This window comes from Gigantopelta aegis, chromosome 1 (genome assembly GCF_016097555.1).
Source record: "Gigantopelta aegis isolate Gae_Host chromosome 1, Gae_host_genome, whole genome shotgun sequence".
Classification (NCBI taxonomy): Eukaryota; Metazoa; Mollusca; class Gastropoda; order Neomphalida; family Peltospiridae; genus Gigantopelta; species Gigantopelta aegis.
Genome location: NC_054699.1, coordinates 66690 through 81604, shown reverse-complemented (window position 1 = coordinate 81604; position 14915 = coordinate 66690). Strand labels below are relative to the sequence as shown.

At 39.8% G+C, this 14915-nt stretch overlaps 1 protein-coding gene across 1 annotated transcript in view; it reads right to left on the bottom strand.

Annotated features, from left to right (window-relative positions):
• The window catches only part of LOC121368743 (SPRY domain-containing protein 7-like), a 33431-nt gene that overhangs the window by 11762 nt on the left and 6754 nt on the right, over window positions 1-14915 (bottom strand). The window contains exons 2-4 of the mRNA XM_041493493.1: window positions 12696-12812; window positions 10532-10692; window positions 1-102 (exon numbers count right to left, since the gene is read on the bottom strand). Of these exons, the coding sequence (XP_041349427.1) occupies window positions 1-102; window positions 10532-10692; window positions 12696-12812 (380 nt within the window). The remainder of the gene's footprint in view (window positions 103-10531; window positions 10693-12695; window positions 12813-14915) is intronic.

Genomic DNA, 14915 nt, shown 5'->3' with positions numbered 1-14915 from the left:
ATAAAGTAAGGGGAATGTTGTTCCTTTGATTCCAGTAATAGGGCAGTTGGCTGAAGTCCCGTTGACAAAGAAATTCAGTTCTATGTGATCATAAGACAGCCCCTGAAATCATAACGTTATCAGTTTATTCATAACATAACAATTTCAATTGTAAATGCAATATACATAAAGCAAGAGTAGTCATAATGATTATGACTGATAAAAAAAACATTCAAAATGTGTAAGAGGGAGGACAAATTCCAAAAGGGGAATAACGTATTGTCAAAAAATATACTTGAATTAACTCTACTTTGATGTATGATGTAAATGAAGTTTAAAACTGCAGAATAGCATGCTTGAAACTTAATTGCATGGACAGAATAAATAAAAGCTAACTTTAAATATAAAACTTAAATCAGCACCTGATCTTATTTATATAAAAAAAAATACACTTCCCCCTCCCAAAAGAAGAAAAAGTAATAATGTCCTGACTTTGTTAAAGGCTGAAGTGCTGCACAGTTTGTACAAAACTGCCAGGAAATTAATGACTCCAGACTTTGTTAAAGGCTGAAGTGCTGCACAGGTTGTATAAAACTGCCAGGAAATTAATGACTCCAGACTTTGTTAAAGGCTGAAGTGCTGCACAGTTTGTATAAAACTGCTAGGAAATTAATGACTCCAGACTTTGTTAAAGGCTGAAATGCTTCACGCTTACATTCCAGACATATTCACTCATACAATCTGAGCCAGTCAGCAGGGCTTCACACTTACAGTCCAGACATATTCTCTCATACTATCTGAGCCAGACAGCAGGGCTTCACACTTACAGTCCAGACATATTCTCTTATTCTCTCATACAATCTGAGCCGGTCAGCAGGGCTTCACACTTACAGTCCAGACATATTCTCTCATACTATCTGAGCCAGTCAGCAGGGCTTCACACTTACAGTCCAGACATATTCTCACATACTATCTGAGCCGGTCAGTAGGGCTTCACACTTACAGTTCAGACATATTCTATCATTCTATCATACAATCTGAGCCAGTCAGCAGGGTTTCACGCTTACAGTCCAGACATATTCTCTCATACTATCTGAGCCAGTCAGTAGGGCTTCACACTTACAGTCCAGACATATTCTCTCATACAATCTGAGCCAGTCAGTAGGGCTTCACACTTACAGTTCAGACATATTCTATCATTCTATCATACAATCTGAGCCAGTCAGCAGGGTTTCACGCTTACAGTCCAGACATATTCTCTCATACTATCTGAGCCAGTCAGCAGGGCTTCACACTTACAGTTCAGACATATTCTCTCATACAATCTGAGCCAGTCAGTAGGGCTTCACACTTACAGTTCAGACATATTCTCTCATACAATCTGAGCCAGTCAGCAGGGCTTCACGCTTACAGTCCAGACATATTCTCTCATACAATCTGAGCCAGTCAGCAGGGCTTCACGCTTACAGTTCAGACATATTCTCTCATTCTCTCATACAATCTGAGCCAGTCATCAGGGCTTCACACTTACAGTCCAGGCATGATCTCTCATACAATCTGAGCCAGTCAGCAGGGCTTCACACTTAGTCCAGACATATTCTCTCATACAATCTGAGCCAGTCAGCAGGGCTTCACACTTACAGTCCTGACATATTCTATCATTCTATCATACAATCTGAGCCGGTCAGCAGGGCTTCACACTTACAGTCCAGACATATTCTCTCATTCTCTCATACAATCTGAGCCAGTCAGCAGGGTTTCACACTTACAGTCCTGACATATTCTCTCATACAATCTGAGCCAGTCAGCAGGGCTTCACGCTTACAGTCCAGACATATTCTCTCATACAATCTGAGCCAGTCAGCAGGGCTTCACACTTACAGTTCAGACATATTCTCTCATACAATCTGAGCCAGTCAGCAGGGCTTCACACTTACAGTCTAGACATATTCTCTCATTCTCTCATACAATCTGAGCCAGTCAGCAGGGCTTCACGCTTACAGTTCAGACATATTCTCTCATTCTCTCATACAATCTGAGCCAGTCATCAGGGCTTCACACTTACAGTCCAGGCATGATCTCTCATACAATCTGAGCCAGTCAGCAGGGCTTCACACTTAGTCCAGACATATTCTCTCATACAATCTGAGCCAGTCAGCAGGGCTTCACACTTACAGTCCTGACATATTCTATCATTCTATCATACAATCTGAGCTGGTCAGCAGGGCTTCACACTTACAGTCCAGACATATTCTCTCATTCTCTCAAACAATCTGAGCCAGTCAGCAGGGTTTCACACTTACAGTCCTGACATATTCTCTCATACAATCTGAGCCAGTCAGCAGGGCTTCACGCTTACAGTCCAGACATATTCTCTCATACAATCTGAGCCAGTCAGCAGGGCTTCACGCTTACAGTCCAGACATATTCTCTCATACAATCTGAGCCAGTCAAAAGGCCTTCACACTTACAGTCCAGACATATTCTCTCATTCTCTCATACAATCTGAGCCAGTCAGCAGGGTTTCACACTTACAGTCCTGACATATTCTCTCATACAATCTGAGCCAGTCAGCAGGGCTTCATGCTTACAGTTCAGACATATTCTCTCATTCTCTCATACAATCTGAGCCAGTCATCAGGGCTTCACACTTACAGTCCAGGCATGATCTCTCATACAATCTGAGCCAGTCAGCAGGGCTTCACACTTAGTCCAGACATATTCTCTCATACAATCTGAGCCAGTCAGCAGGGCTTCACACTTACAGTCCTGACATATTCTATCATTCTATCATACAATCTGAGCCGGTCAGCAGGACTTCACACTTACAGTCCAGACATATTCTCTCATTCTCTCAAACAATCTGAGCCAGTCAGCAGGGTTTCACACTTACAGTCCTGACATATTCTCTCATACAATCTGAGCCAGTCAGCAGGGCTTCACGCTTACAGTCCAGACATATTCTCTCATACAATCTGAGCCAGTCAGCAGGGCTTCACGCTTACAGTCCAGACATATTCTCTCATATCCCAAACAAAAATGCATGCTTGTGGCTAGGTTGTTGCAAGGTAGTTACAAGGTTGTTACATGGTAGTACAAGCAATGTAAGCTATTTGCAAGCTAACATTTAGCTCGCGTAAGGTAGTCAGTAATTCTGCAAGCTTGCCGCATGCATGTTTTCATTTGTGAAAGCATGCGCAAGCTTGCTGCAAGCATATCTTCAACTGTGCAAGCTTCCCGCAAGCATGTTTTAATTTTTGCAAGCTTGTTGCATGTGTATCTTCAACTGTGAAAGCATCTCTACACTTGTGGAGAAAAAGCTAAGTCCAAATCATTTTCATGGTTATTTTGTTTTAATTCATAACTTCTCATATGATTTATCAAATTCAGTGGGAACAGTGGCTAAACAACCAAACATACATGTAACAGATTTAGATAGTATTTACAATAATAATTAAAACAAAATTAATATTAATACATACGAATGATAATGCAATATGGTTAAAACAGAATCATCTTGTAATGACTGAATTTTCAATTGGCCCCCAAATAATAACATATGCATGGCCATGAGAGGATGACATGGGCCATATTTGGTTGAAATTAGCCTGGTGGAATTTGAGAAGATGTTGAAAATGTCTGAGCCAATCAGAAGCCAGGGTGGCCATCTTGGATTCTGAATCGGTCCCAAAAATAGCAATACTTTGTCAGGTCCATGAGAGGATCGTTTCAACCAAGTTTGGTTGAAACCTGGATGGTGGACCTTGAAAAGAAGTTTTAAAAATGTCTCAGTCAATCGGAGGCCAGCCGGCCATCTTGGATTTTGAATTGGCCTGAAAAATAACAATACTTGGTCACGGCCATAGATTAGGTTTGGTTAAAATCTGCTTATACGTGGACCATGCATGAGAAGTCAAAACCAACTCAGTCAATCAAAGGCCAGATCGGCCATCTTGGATTTTGAAACTGCCCCAAAAATAACAACTCTTGGTAAGTGCCATGAGAGGATGACTTGGACCGAATTTGATTGAAACCTGGCTGGTGGAACTTAAGAACTAAAAGTTCTCAGTTAATCAGAGGCCTGGGAGGCCATGCATATCTTGGATTTTGAATCAGCCACAAAAATAACAACACTTTAATTAGTAAGTCATGAGAGAATCATTTGGACTAAGTTTGATTGAAACCTGCCTGGTGGACCTTGAGAAAAAGCAAAAAAAAATATCTCTGTCAATCAGAGGCCAGGGCAGCTATCTTGATTTTAAATCTCCCCGAAAAATAACAAACTTGGTCAGGGCCATGAGAGGATCATTAGGAATACATACGGTTGAAATTTGCATGGTAGAACTTGAGGAAAAGTAAAAAATGTCTCAGTTGTTCAGAGGCCAGGGGGCGGCCATCTTGGAATTTTTATTGGCCTGAAAAATAACAACACTTGGTCAGGTCTATAAGAGGATCATTTGGACCAAATTTGGTTGAATCCTGCTTGGTGGAACAGGAGAAAAAAGAAAAGAAGAAGAAACAAACAAATGACTTTACACCACAGTGTGGATCTCCAGATAGTGGAGGAATATAACCTAAAACAAGAAGAAGAAGAAGAAGAAGAAGAATACAGGACCAGGAGCTTTTTAGCATATTAGTTTAGTCAAGACTATCCCACATACATAGTTTTTTCATGTTTTTCACTTTAAAACCATTGGTTTTTTTTTTAAAGAATTATACAAGATGCAAGATGGCTGCCACTGATGATGGCGCAAGCTTGTGGGAAGCTCGTCGCAAGCTTGCAGGAAGCTTGTCGCAAGGTTGCAGGAAGCTCGTCGCAAGCGTGCAGGTAGCTCGTCGCAAGCTTACGAGAAGTTTGTCACAAGCGTGCAAGAAGCTTGTCGCAAGCTTGCGGGAAGCTCATCGCAAGCTTGCGGGAAGCTCATCGCAAGCTTGCAGGAAGCTTGTCGCAAGGTTGCAGGAAGCTCGTCGCAAGCGTGCAGGTAGCTTGTCGCAAGCTTACGAGAAGTTTGTCACAAGCGTGCGAGAAGCTTGTCGCAAGCTTGCGGGAAGCTTATCGCAAGCTTGTGGGAAGCTCATCGCAAGCTTGCGGGAAGCTCGTAGCAAGCTTGCAGCAAGGTTGTAAAAAGGTTCCAAATACTAGCTTAAACTGAACAAACTTGCGGGAAGCTCGTCGCAAGCTTGCGGGAAGCTTGTCGCAAGCGTGCGGGAAGCTTGTCGCAAGCGTGCGGGAAGCTCGTAGCAAGCGTGCGGGTAGCTCATCGCAAGCTTGCAGGAAGCTTGTCGCAAGGTTGTAAAAAGGTTCCAAATACTAGCTTAAACTGAACAAGCTTGCGGGAAGCTCGTCACAAGCATGCAGGAAGCTAGTCGCAAGCTTGCGGGAAGCTCGTCGCAAGCTTGCGGGAAGCTCATCGCAAGCGTGCAGCAAGCTCGTCGCAAGCGTGAGGCAAGCTCGTCGCAAGCGTGTGAGAAGTTTGCGAGATGCTAGTTGCAAGCATGCAAGAAACTGGTCGGAAGCTTGCTGCAAGCATGCAACAAGCTGGTCGCATGGTTGTAAAAAGGTTCCAAATACTAGCTCGAAACGCGGTAGTTACTACCGTGTAAAATATGCTTGTACAACCTTGTTGCAAGATAGTTACCAGCTATTTATTAAGTTTGCAATTTTTGTTTGGGATTCTCTTATACAATCTGAGCCAGTCAGCAGGGTTTCACACTTACAGTCCAGACATATTCTCTCATACAATTTGAGCCAGTCAGCAGGGCTTCACACTTACAGTCCAGACATATATTCTCTCATACAATCTGAGCCAGTCAGCAGGGCTTCACACTTACAGTCCAGACATATTCTCTCATTCTCTCATACTATCTGAGCCAGTCAGCAGGGCTTCACGCTTACAGTCCAGACATATTCTCTCATACAATCTGAGCCAGTCAGCAGGGCTTCACACTTACAGTCCAGACATATTCTCTCATTCTCTCATACAATCTGAGCCAGTCAGCAGGGTTTCACACTTACAGTCCTGACATATTCTCTCATTCTCTCATACAATCTGAGCCAGTCAGCAGGGCTTCACGCTTACAGTCCAGACATATTCTCTCATACTATCTGAGCCTTTGCGGTTAGTTTGAGATCAGCAGGACTTGTAGATTATGGTAGCCCCACTCCCGTAGCTTGTGATAGTGAATGTTGGGCTAGTAAATAATAACTACAATTGCCATGCCCGACGGCTAATGATTTTTTTTTTTTGTCAAATGTTTTGTAAATATGAATATACTGACCCCACTCCAACCCCCAGTGTTAGTGTTTTTAAGCTCTATCTCCCTCTTTTGTATAGTCCCTGTTTCTGATTATTACTATTATTCAGGGCTCGAAATGGCCTGTGGCCAGGTCGCCAAATGCGACCAATGTCCCTTTTGGGCAACTTAAATATTTAAAAAATAATGGCGTTGGTTGCCCTAATAATATTATTTTGGCGATCTTCTTTCTATAATATATGAGCTACTATTAATAATTATATAACATATATTTATTCCACATTAAGATCTTGCTCGTGAGTCGCAACACTGAATGTACTGGCTTACCGTAATTTGCCAACAATCATTTATCAAAACATTGATGTTGTAGACCGAATGCAGTCATTCCAATCCAGTTCGTAACCATTCGTAACATCTTAGCCAAATATGCGATCAAATCCAAACATTCATGGCAATTTAATTTGGTTTCTATTGAACTGACTAATGAAATGAATTGTTACTATTTTCGGAGTAAAATCACGATCATGATGTCCTCTGTGCCGGGTGGAATTTTCTTAAAAGAACAGCAAGAAGCAAAGGAAAAAAGCAAGCATACCAAAAAATATGAATTTGTTTTTCAGTTCTGTCTAGTGCATATAAAGTTAGGTTCTGTTAGGATAAGGAGAATCTTACCCCACTCCGTGTGTATCTATTTCTTAAAAATACTTATATTAAACAATGAACAATACTTCGCTAACACGTAAACAATAATTATGTAGCCCAGCTGGTTGTAAAATTATTATTATTATTATTATATGTCATGAGCTACCCCAGGATACGAGTCACGCTATGCAATTTTGAGTTGGTGATGTAAACAAAAAAATTATGAAATGCAGACATTTTGTAAAATTATACAAAATAAGTAAATAATTTGCTCACGTCAGTGTTTTCTTTTAATTTTATATTTCAATATCATGTATGTTGGTACCTTTGCTATCTAGAAATGGTTCTTCAAATCAATATTATTTTATTTCAGCACATTTCATATGCTTACTTAAATATTTCGTTTAAAACCAGAAATATGAATATTTTGTGTTTGGGCTACCTAAAGCAAATTTAGGGCCACTGAAAATGAAATTTTAGTGGCCCAGATATTTGTTTTTGGGCCACCATATTTTTTTGGCGAGTTTCGAACCCTGCTATTATTCAGTAAAATTGTATTAACTTAAAGTAAAGTAGGGATAGTGAACTTTTAATCTTGGCTAGTACATTTTTTAAATCACTGATCCCATGGCTAGTACATTTTATAAATCACTGATCCCATGGCTAGTACATTTTATAAATCACTGATCCCATGGCTAGTACATGTTTTAAACCACTGATCCCATGGCTAGTACATTTTTTAAATCACTGATCCCATGGCTAGTACATTTTATAAACCACTGATCCCATGGCTAGTACATGTTTTAAACCACTGATCCCATGGCTAGTACATGTTTTAAACCACTGATCCCATGGCTAGTACATGTTTTAAACCACTGATCCCATGGCTAGTATGTTTTAAACCACTGATCCCATGGCTAGTACATGTTTTAAACCACTGATCCTATGGCTAGTACATTTTTTAAACCACTGATCCCATGGCTAGTACATGTTTTAAATCACTGATCCCATGGCTAGTACATTTTTTAAATCACTGATCCCATGGCTAGTACATTTTTTAAACCACTGATCCAATGGCTAGTACATGTTTTAAACCACTGATCCCATGGCTAGTACATGTTTTAAATCACTGATCCCATGGCTAGTACATGTTTTAAACCACTGATCCCATGGCTAGTACATGTTTTAAACCACTGATCCCATGGCTAGTACATTTTTTAAACCACTGATCCCATGGCTAGTACATGTTTTAAACCACTGATCCCATGGCTAGTACATGTTTTAAACCACTGATCCCATGGCTAGTACATTTTTTAAATCACTGATCCCATGGCTAGTGGATTTTACAAGAATTCTAGAAGCCCTGGGTCAGGTTGAGTTGAAAAGAAACAAAATAGTCCCTGTAAGTCCAGATTTTTAGAAAGCTTTTTAAAGTTTACCACTAGAGATGTCACAATAGGCAGATGCATTGATGACTCACAATACTACTGCTGACAATACGATGTAAAATATACAACACAGAGGGGTAGCATAGCATGATCTCGACCTGGGGGGGGGGGGGGGGGGGGGGTTCGAATTTGAACCTAATGGACCCTTTTTCTATTTTGTTTTTGCACCACCAGAAACTCCGTATGTATAAACCTGTATGGCATTGTTTTAGTTCTGAAAGCGGACCATTTGTTTCAGCGGAGGGGTTCATTTTCTTCATTTCTCGATGAATGTAAAAATTTGGTCATCAGGAAACATCATATATATGATGACGTCATTTTATATGAGCAAGTTGTCTTATTGAGCGTTATTGTTTATGAACCAAAATAATTCAAAATAAAGTATGAAGTTTTAGTGTTATTATTAGCAAGTATACTTCAAATTTAATTATAAGTATTGTCTGTTATTTCTTTTACGTTCATCTGGATATGAACAAAAACAAATCATCTGCAAACTTATGTGAGAACGGCTTTGCCAATTCACACAGTTTGTGGATGATGATAACTAGTTTAACGTGCCCATATACTACTAGGGTTTCGAACACGCCCATCCCGAGTCCGACCTCCGACAAGATCGGTGGCCTCACTCGGGATGGGGGGGGGGGGGGGGGGGGGGGTTGAAAATGGGCAGAATTTTGAAAATAGCAATTAGTAAAAAAGTTAATAGAATAAAAAAAAAAAAAAAAAAAGGTTACAAGCCAAAAATAAAAAAGAATTGACTGCTCGGCCGAATATTTATATAATTTGGAGCATTTTAGAAGGACAGTCCAAAATTAAATAAGAGAACGAAGAGAGGATCGGACTATTTAATAATATTTTAAAAAAAGTAATTTCGACATAAAATTTTGAACGCAGATCTAAAAGTTCAAAGTCTGATCGATATGTCCATGTGAGTGGCCTCGTTAAGGCTGTTTGGGTGCACAGCTTAAAGGGACGAGATGGGTTGCATCCCGTCAAGAAAACCCCTAGATTGACAGTCGATAGACGTTGAAGGTGTAGTGCTGTGCTGAAATACAGATCTTGAGAAGCCGGATCCGTTTGAACGAGAGAGAGTATCAGACTAGGGTATAGTCCAGTCGTCATGGGTTGGTATAGTGGTGCTGACGGGCCCGACTCCGGAGGATACGAGATGGTATCACTATAAAGCAAGGTAAAGTCTAGAAATAGAGTAGTAGGGGCCGACCCCGCTTCCTATTTCTTCTTAGAGTGGGGCGGTCAATCTTCCAGTGCTGCTAGGACAGGCTCGGACATGTAGAGACTAAACGCGAACAACCGTGGCATTCTGCAGAATGGCTGTCATACGAGTCACGAAAAAACCAAGTCGACAGTCAAACGGAGAAATGACGTGGAGGCAAGGAATCTCGCTAAAAAAGAATCCAACCTGGAGGTGCAGGCTGTCGAAACGAGAAGCGTTCCAGCGTTCAATCAGTTCCAATGGCCGCATACATCCCAGTAGAAAACTTCATTTCGCTAACAAAAACTATGAAATGAAGGATCCCCAAGTCGAGCACACGAAAGCACGTGCAGTGTACACAAGCGAAACAAACACGTCTTACCGCGTGGAGCTCCAGACTGGGAATCCAGTTTGTGGATGATTTTTTATTGTTTATACCCTGAAGAACGTAAAAGAAATAACAGACAATCCTTAAGTTAACACCAACTGAGATGTACTTATTGACAAGTTATTTCCACCAAGGAAACAGTAAAATGGAGAGAGAATATTGTGTAACTGTTTGTCTGTTATGTGGTATTTCTACAATAAAACTGTGTTTAATCAATGTTTTTCTTTTATCATGTTTATTTCTTATTTTGAAATCATTTCACCTAAGTTTCAGCTCTTTGTTCTATAGGGAAAATACTGTGAATGAAGAATCATAATACATATCATTTCATGGGCTATGTATCGTATCGTGGGCTATGTATCGTATCGTGGGCTATGTATCGTATTGTGGGCTATGTATCGTATCGTGGGCTATGCATCGTATCATGGGCTATGTATCGTATGTATCATATTGTGGGCTATGTATTGTATTGTGGGCTATGTATCGTATCGTGGGCTATGTATCGTATCATGGGCTATGTATCATATGTATCATATTGTGGGCTATGTATTGTATTGTGGGCTATGTATCGTATCGTGGGCTATGTATTGTGACACCCCTATTTACCACAATGTCTCCTTCCTCAGGAAGAACCGAGAGCTTTCCCTTTTCTTGTGAGTCGTGGAATATTCTCCCATCGTGTCTGAGTACCCAGGATTCTGTGCAGTTCCCTTGAGGAACTTTGTTCACATTACACTTTTGTGTCGCAAGTCCAACACCCCAAGAACCTGAAAAACAAAATGAAACTTAAAACAACGAAGACTGTCATAGATTTAAAACTGACCACAATTACAATTAGTCAAAATGAATGCCTTAATAATCTTATTCATCTATAATTATTTTAAATATAATCTGTTTTTTTATCCCAATGCCCCCTTTTCTTTCTCTCCTGTGACTTCCATCTCATTTCTTCCCAATCTGGCAACTCCTCCCATCTTCAATTTCTTTCACTGTCCAACTCCACATCTCAGTCCTTATCTCTCCAACCGTGACAGGTGACTGTCTCTTGTGGCTATCTGTAGGGGTGCAACGATATGGTAAAAACCGTATTGCGATATATTGCGATATAAGAAACCGTATTATTTAAATTTAATATTTATGTGGGTTTTTAATGAAAGCAGAAGGCATAATCTAAGGATATAAATCGTAATATTTGTAATATTGATTCCATCATAGACCTAAATGATTATATAAACCACGATATTTGTAATATTGATTCCATCATAGACCTAAATGATTATATAAACCACGACATTTGTAATATTGATTCCATCATAGACCTAAATGATTATATAAACCACGACATTTGTAATATTGATTCCATCATAGACCTAAATGATTATATAAACCACGACATTTGTAATATTGATTCCATCATAGACCTAAATGATTATATAAACCACGACATTTGTAATATTGATTCCATCATAGACCTAAATGATTATATAAACCACGACATTTGTAATATTGATTCCATCATAGACCTAAATGATTATATAAACCACGACATTTGTAATATTGATTCCATCATAGACCTAAATGATTATATAAACCACGACATTTGTAATATTGATTCCATCATAGACCTAAATGATTATATAAACCACGACATCTGTAATATTGATTCCATCATAGACCTAAATGATTATATAAACCACGACATCTGTAATATTGATTCCATCATAGACCTAAATGATCATATAAACCACAACATCTGTAATATTGATTCCATCATAGACCTAAATGATTATATAAACCACAACATTTATTAGTAGCATAATGTTCTTCTTTGTCATATTTATTTTTTAACACAATACTAGTCTACTAGAACACCGGTGTGACGGTTTCAAACTATTTATACATAGTCACATTCGGAAATCCTTACTATCGGGCTTTTTTCCATTGCTGCTCGCTTGACACGGAAAGTATGTCGCAATGTTTCGGCAGATCGACCGAACCAGAGGTTATTGCCTGAGGTGTTTTGAACGATCGGCAGAAGTATTCCGAGTTCAGGGAAAAACAGCGAAGTGCGATTCTCACTTAAATATTCCAACGTAAATGAACAATGCATAATAATGTGAAAGTAACAAAACATTTAATTATCATCAACTGGTTATTTTTATCGGACTTTTAACACATTTTGTTCAGAAGTTAGAACCAAGTATAACCGACCTATTACTTCGTATGCCAACAAGTAAGCTGACTACGCTTAATGTGATTGTTATATTTCCTGTCATCACCAATTAATAAAATGATGGGGTTTTTGTTTGTTTGTTTGTTTGCCTATTTCAAGTCAAATATGATACAAGGAAAACATAGCGTGTAAAAATCGTGATACACAAAAGTGTACCGCGGTTCGTATCGAGCTGATCAATTATCGCGGTACCGGAATACCAGTTTATCGTTGCAGCACTAGCTATCTGTGCTACACACCTGCCGTTTCCCATCAGCTTTAGCTTTTCCATGAGTGTTCAGTAGTTACTTGTGGCAGTGTTAAGAGTCTCTTGTAACCACCTACTATACTCCCCTACTACTGGCGGTTGTTAGTAAGTGTCGTGGGTCAGACCAGCTTCACTAGTGGCAGAGGAAGAGGGTGCCAGGTGGGTGCAGTGAAGTACACACAGATGATGTGAACAGCTGAGAAGACAGAATGAGAGGAAACTGACAGACAGGGTGGAAACAGATGGAAATTGTGGGCCAAACAGAAAGTTTTATTGCAAACTTCTCTCACCTGAACTCTGAATTTTGACCTCAAAATAAGCTTTGTCCTGTACAAGTGGTGCATTGGCCAAAGCAGCCCCCGTGCCACATATCCTCCTACCATTCTTCACAATCACCACATCATTGCCTATGAGAGAAAACAAACATCCTTAATGTAGCAGAACAGAATATACCCATAAATGACAGTATTCAATTTTAAGTTTTTAATTTAAAGATGCTACAGTATATCAAAACTGAATAATTGTGGCTTCCTGCCAAAATGATTTATTAATTTTGCTTTAAAATGTAAATATAATACATTCAACTATATGCCCATAAAATATTACAATCAAATAATTTAATTTAATAGTAGATGACAGATGGAATTGGGTGAGTTCAGTTGATGCAACACTGAGTATTAGTCTGTAACATTATGCCAGGTTATGTTTCTCTGCAACATTATGCCAGGCTATGTTTCTCTGCAACATTATGCCAGGCTATGTTTCTCTGCAACATTATGCCAGGCTATGTTTCTCTGCAACATTATGCCAGGCTATGTTTCTCTGCAACATTATGCCAGGCTATGTTTCTGGCACTTTTGCTGTCTGTGCAACAGACCTGCCACGATGACCCTATCTACAACAGATGTGTCATTGATGGCCCAATCTACAACAGATGTGTCATTGATGAACTTATCTACAACAGATGTGTCATTGATGGCCCTATCTACAACAGATGTGTCATTGATGGACTTATCTACAACAGATGTGTCATTGATGGCCCTATCTACAACATATGTGTCATTGATGGCCCTATCTACAACATGTGTCATTGATGGACTTATCTACAACAGATGTGTCATTGATGGCCCTATCTACAAGAGATCTGTCATTGATGGCCCTATCTACAAGAGATCTGTCATTGATGGCCCTATCTACAAGAGATCTGTCATTGATGGCCCTATCTACAACAGATGTGTCATTGATGGGCCTTATCTACAACAGATGTGTCACTGATGGTCCTATCTACAACAGATGTGTCATTGATGTCCCTATCTACAACAGATGTGTCATTGATGGCCCTATCTACAACAGATGTGTCATTGATGGCCCTATCTACAACAGATGTGTCATTGATGGCCCTATCTACAACAGATGTGTCATTGATGGTCCTATCTACAATAGATGTGTCATTGATGGACCTATCTACAACAGATGTGTCATTGATGGCCCTATCTACAACAGATGTGTCATTGATGCGCCTTATCTACAACAGATGTGTCATTGATGGCCCTATCTACAACAGATCTGTTATTGATGGCCCTGTCTACAACAAATGTGTTATTGATGGACTTATCTACAACAGATGTGTCATTGATGGCCCTATCTACAACGGATGTGTCATTGATGGCCCTATATACAACATATGTGTCATTGATGGCCCTATCTACAACAGATGTGTCACTGATGGCCCTATCTACAACAGATGTGTCACTGATGGCCCTATCTAAAACAGATCTGTCAATGATGTCCCTATATATAACAGATGTGTTAATGATGGCCCTATCTACAACAGATGTGTTAATGATGGCCCTATCTACAACAGATATGTCACTGATGGCCCTATCTACAACAGATGTGTCATTGATGCTCCTATTTACAACATATCTGTCATTGATGGCCCTATCTACAACAGATGTGTCATTGATGGACTTATCTACAACAGATGTGTCATTGATGACCCTATCTACAACATATATGTCATTGATGGGCCTTATCTACAACAGATGTGTCATTGATGGCCCTATCTACAACAGATGTGTCATTGATGGCCCTATCTACAACAGATGTGTCATTGATGGGCCTTATCTACAACAGATGTGTCATTGATGGCCCTATCTACAACAGATCTGTTATTGATGGCCCTGTCTACAACAAATGTGTTATTGATGGACTTATCTACAACAGATGTGTCATTGATGGCCCTATCTACAACGGATGTGTCATTGATGGCCCTATCTACAACGGATGTGTCATTGATGGCCATATCTACAACAGATGTGTCACTGATGGCCCTATCTACAACAGATGTGTCATTGATGGCCCTATCTACAACATATGTGTCATTGATGGCCCTATCTACGACAGATGTGTCATTGATGGGCCTTATCTACAACAGATGTGTCATTGATGGCCCTATCTACAACAGATGTGTCATTGATGGTCCTATCTACAATAGATGTGTCATTGAT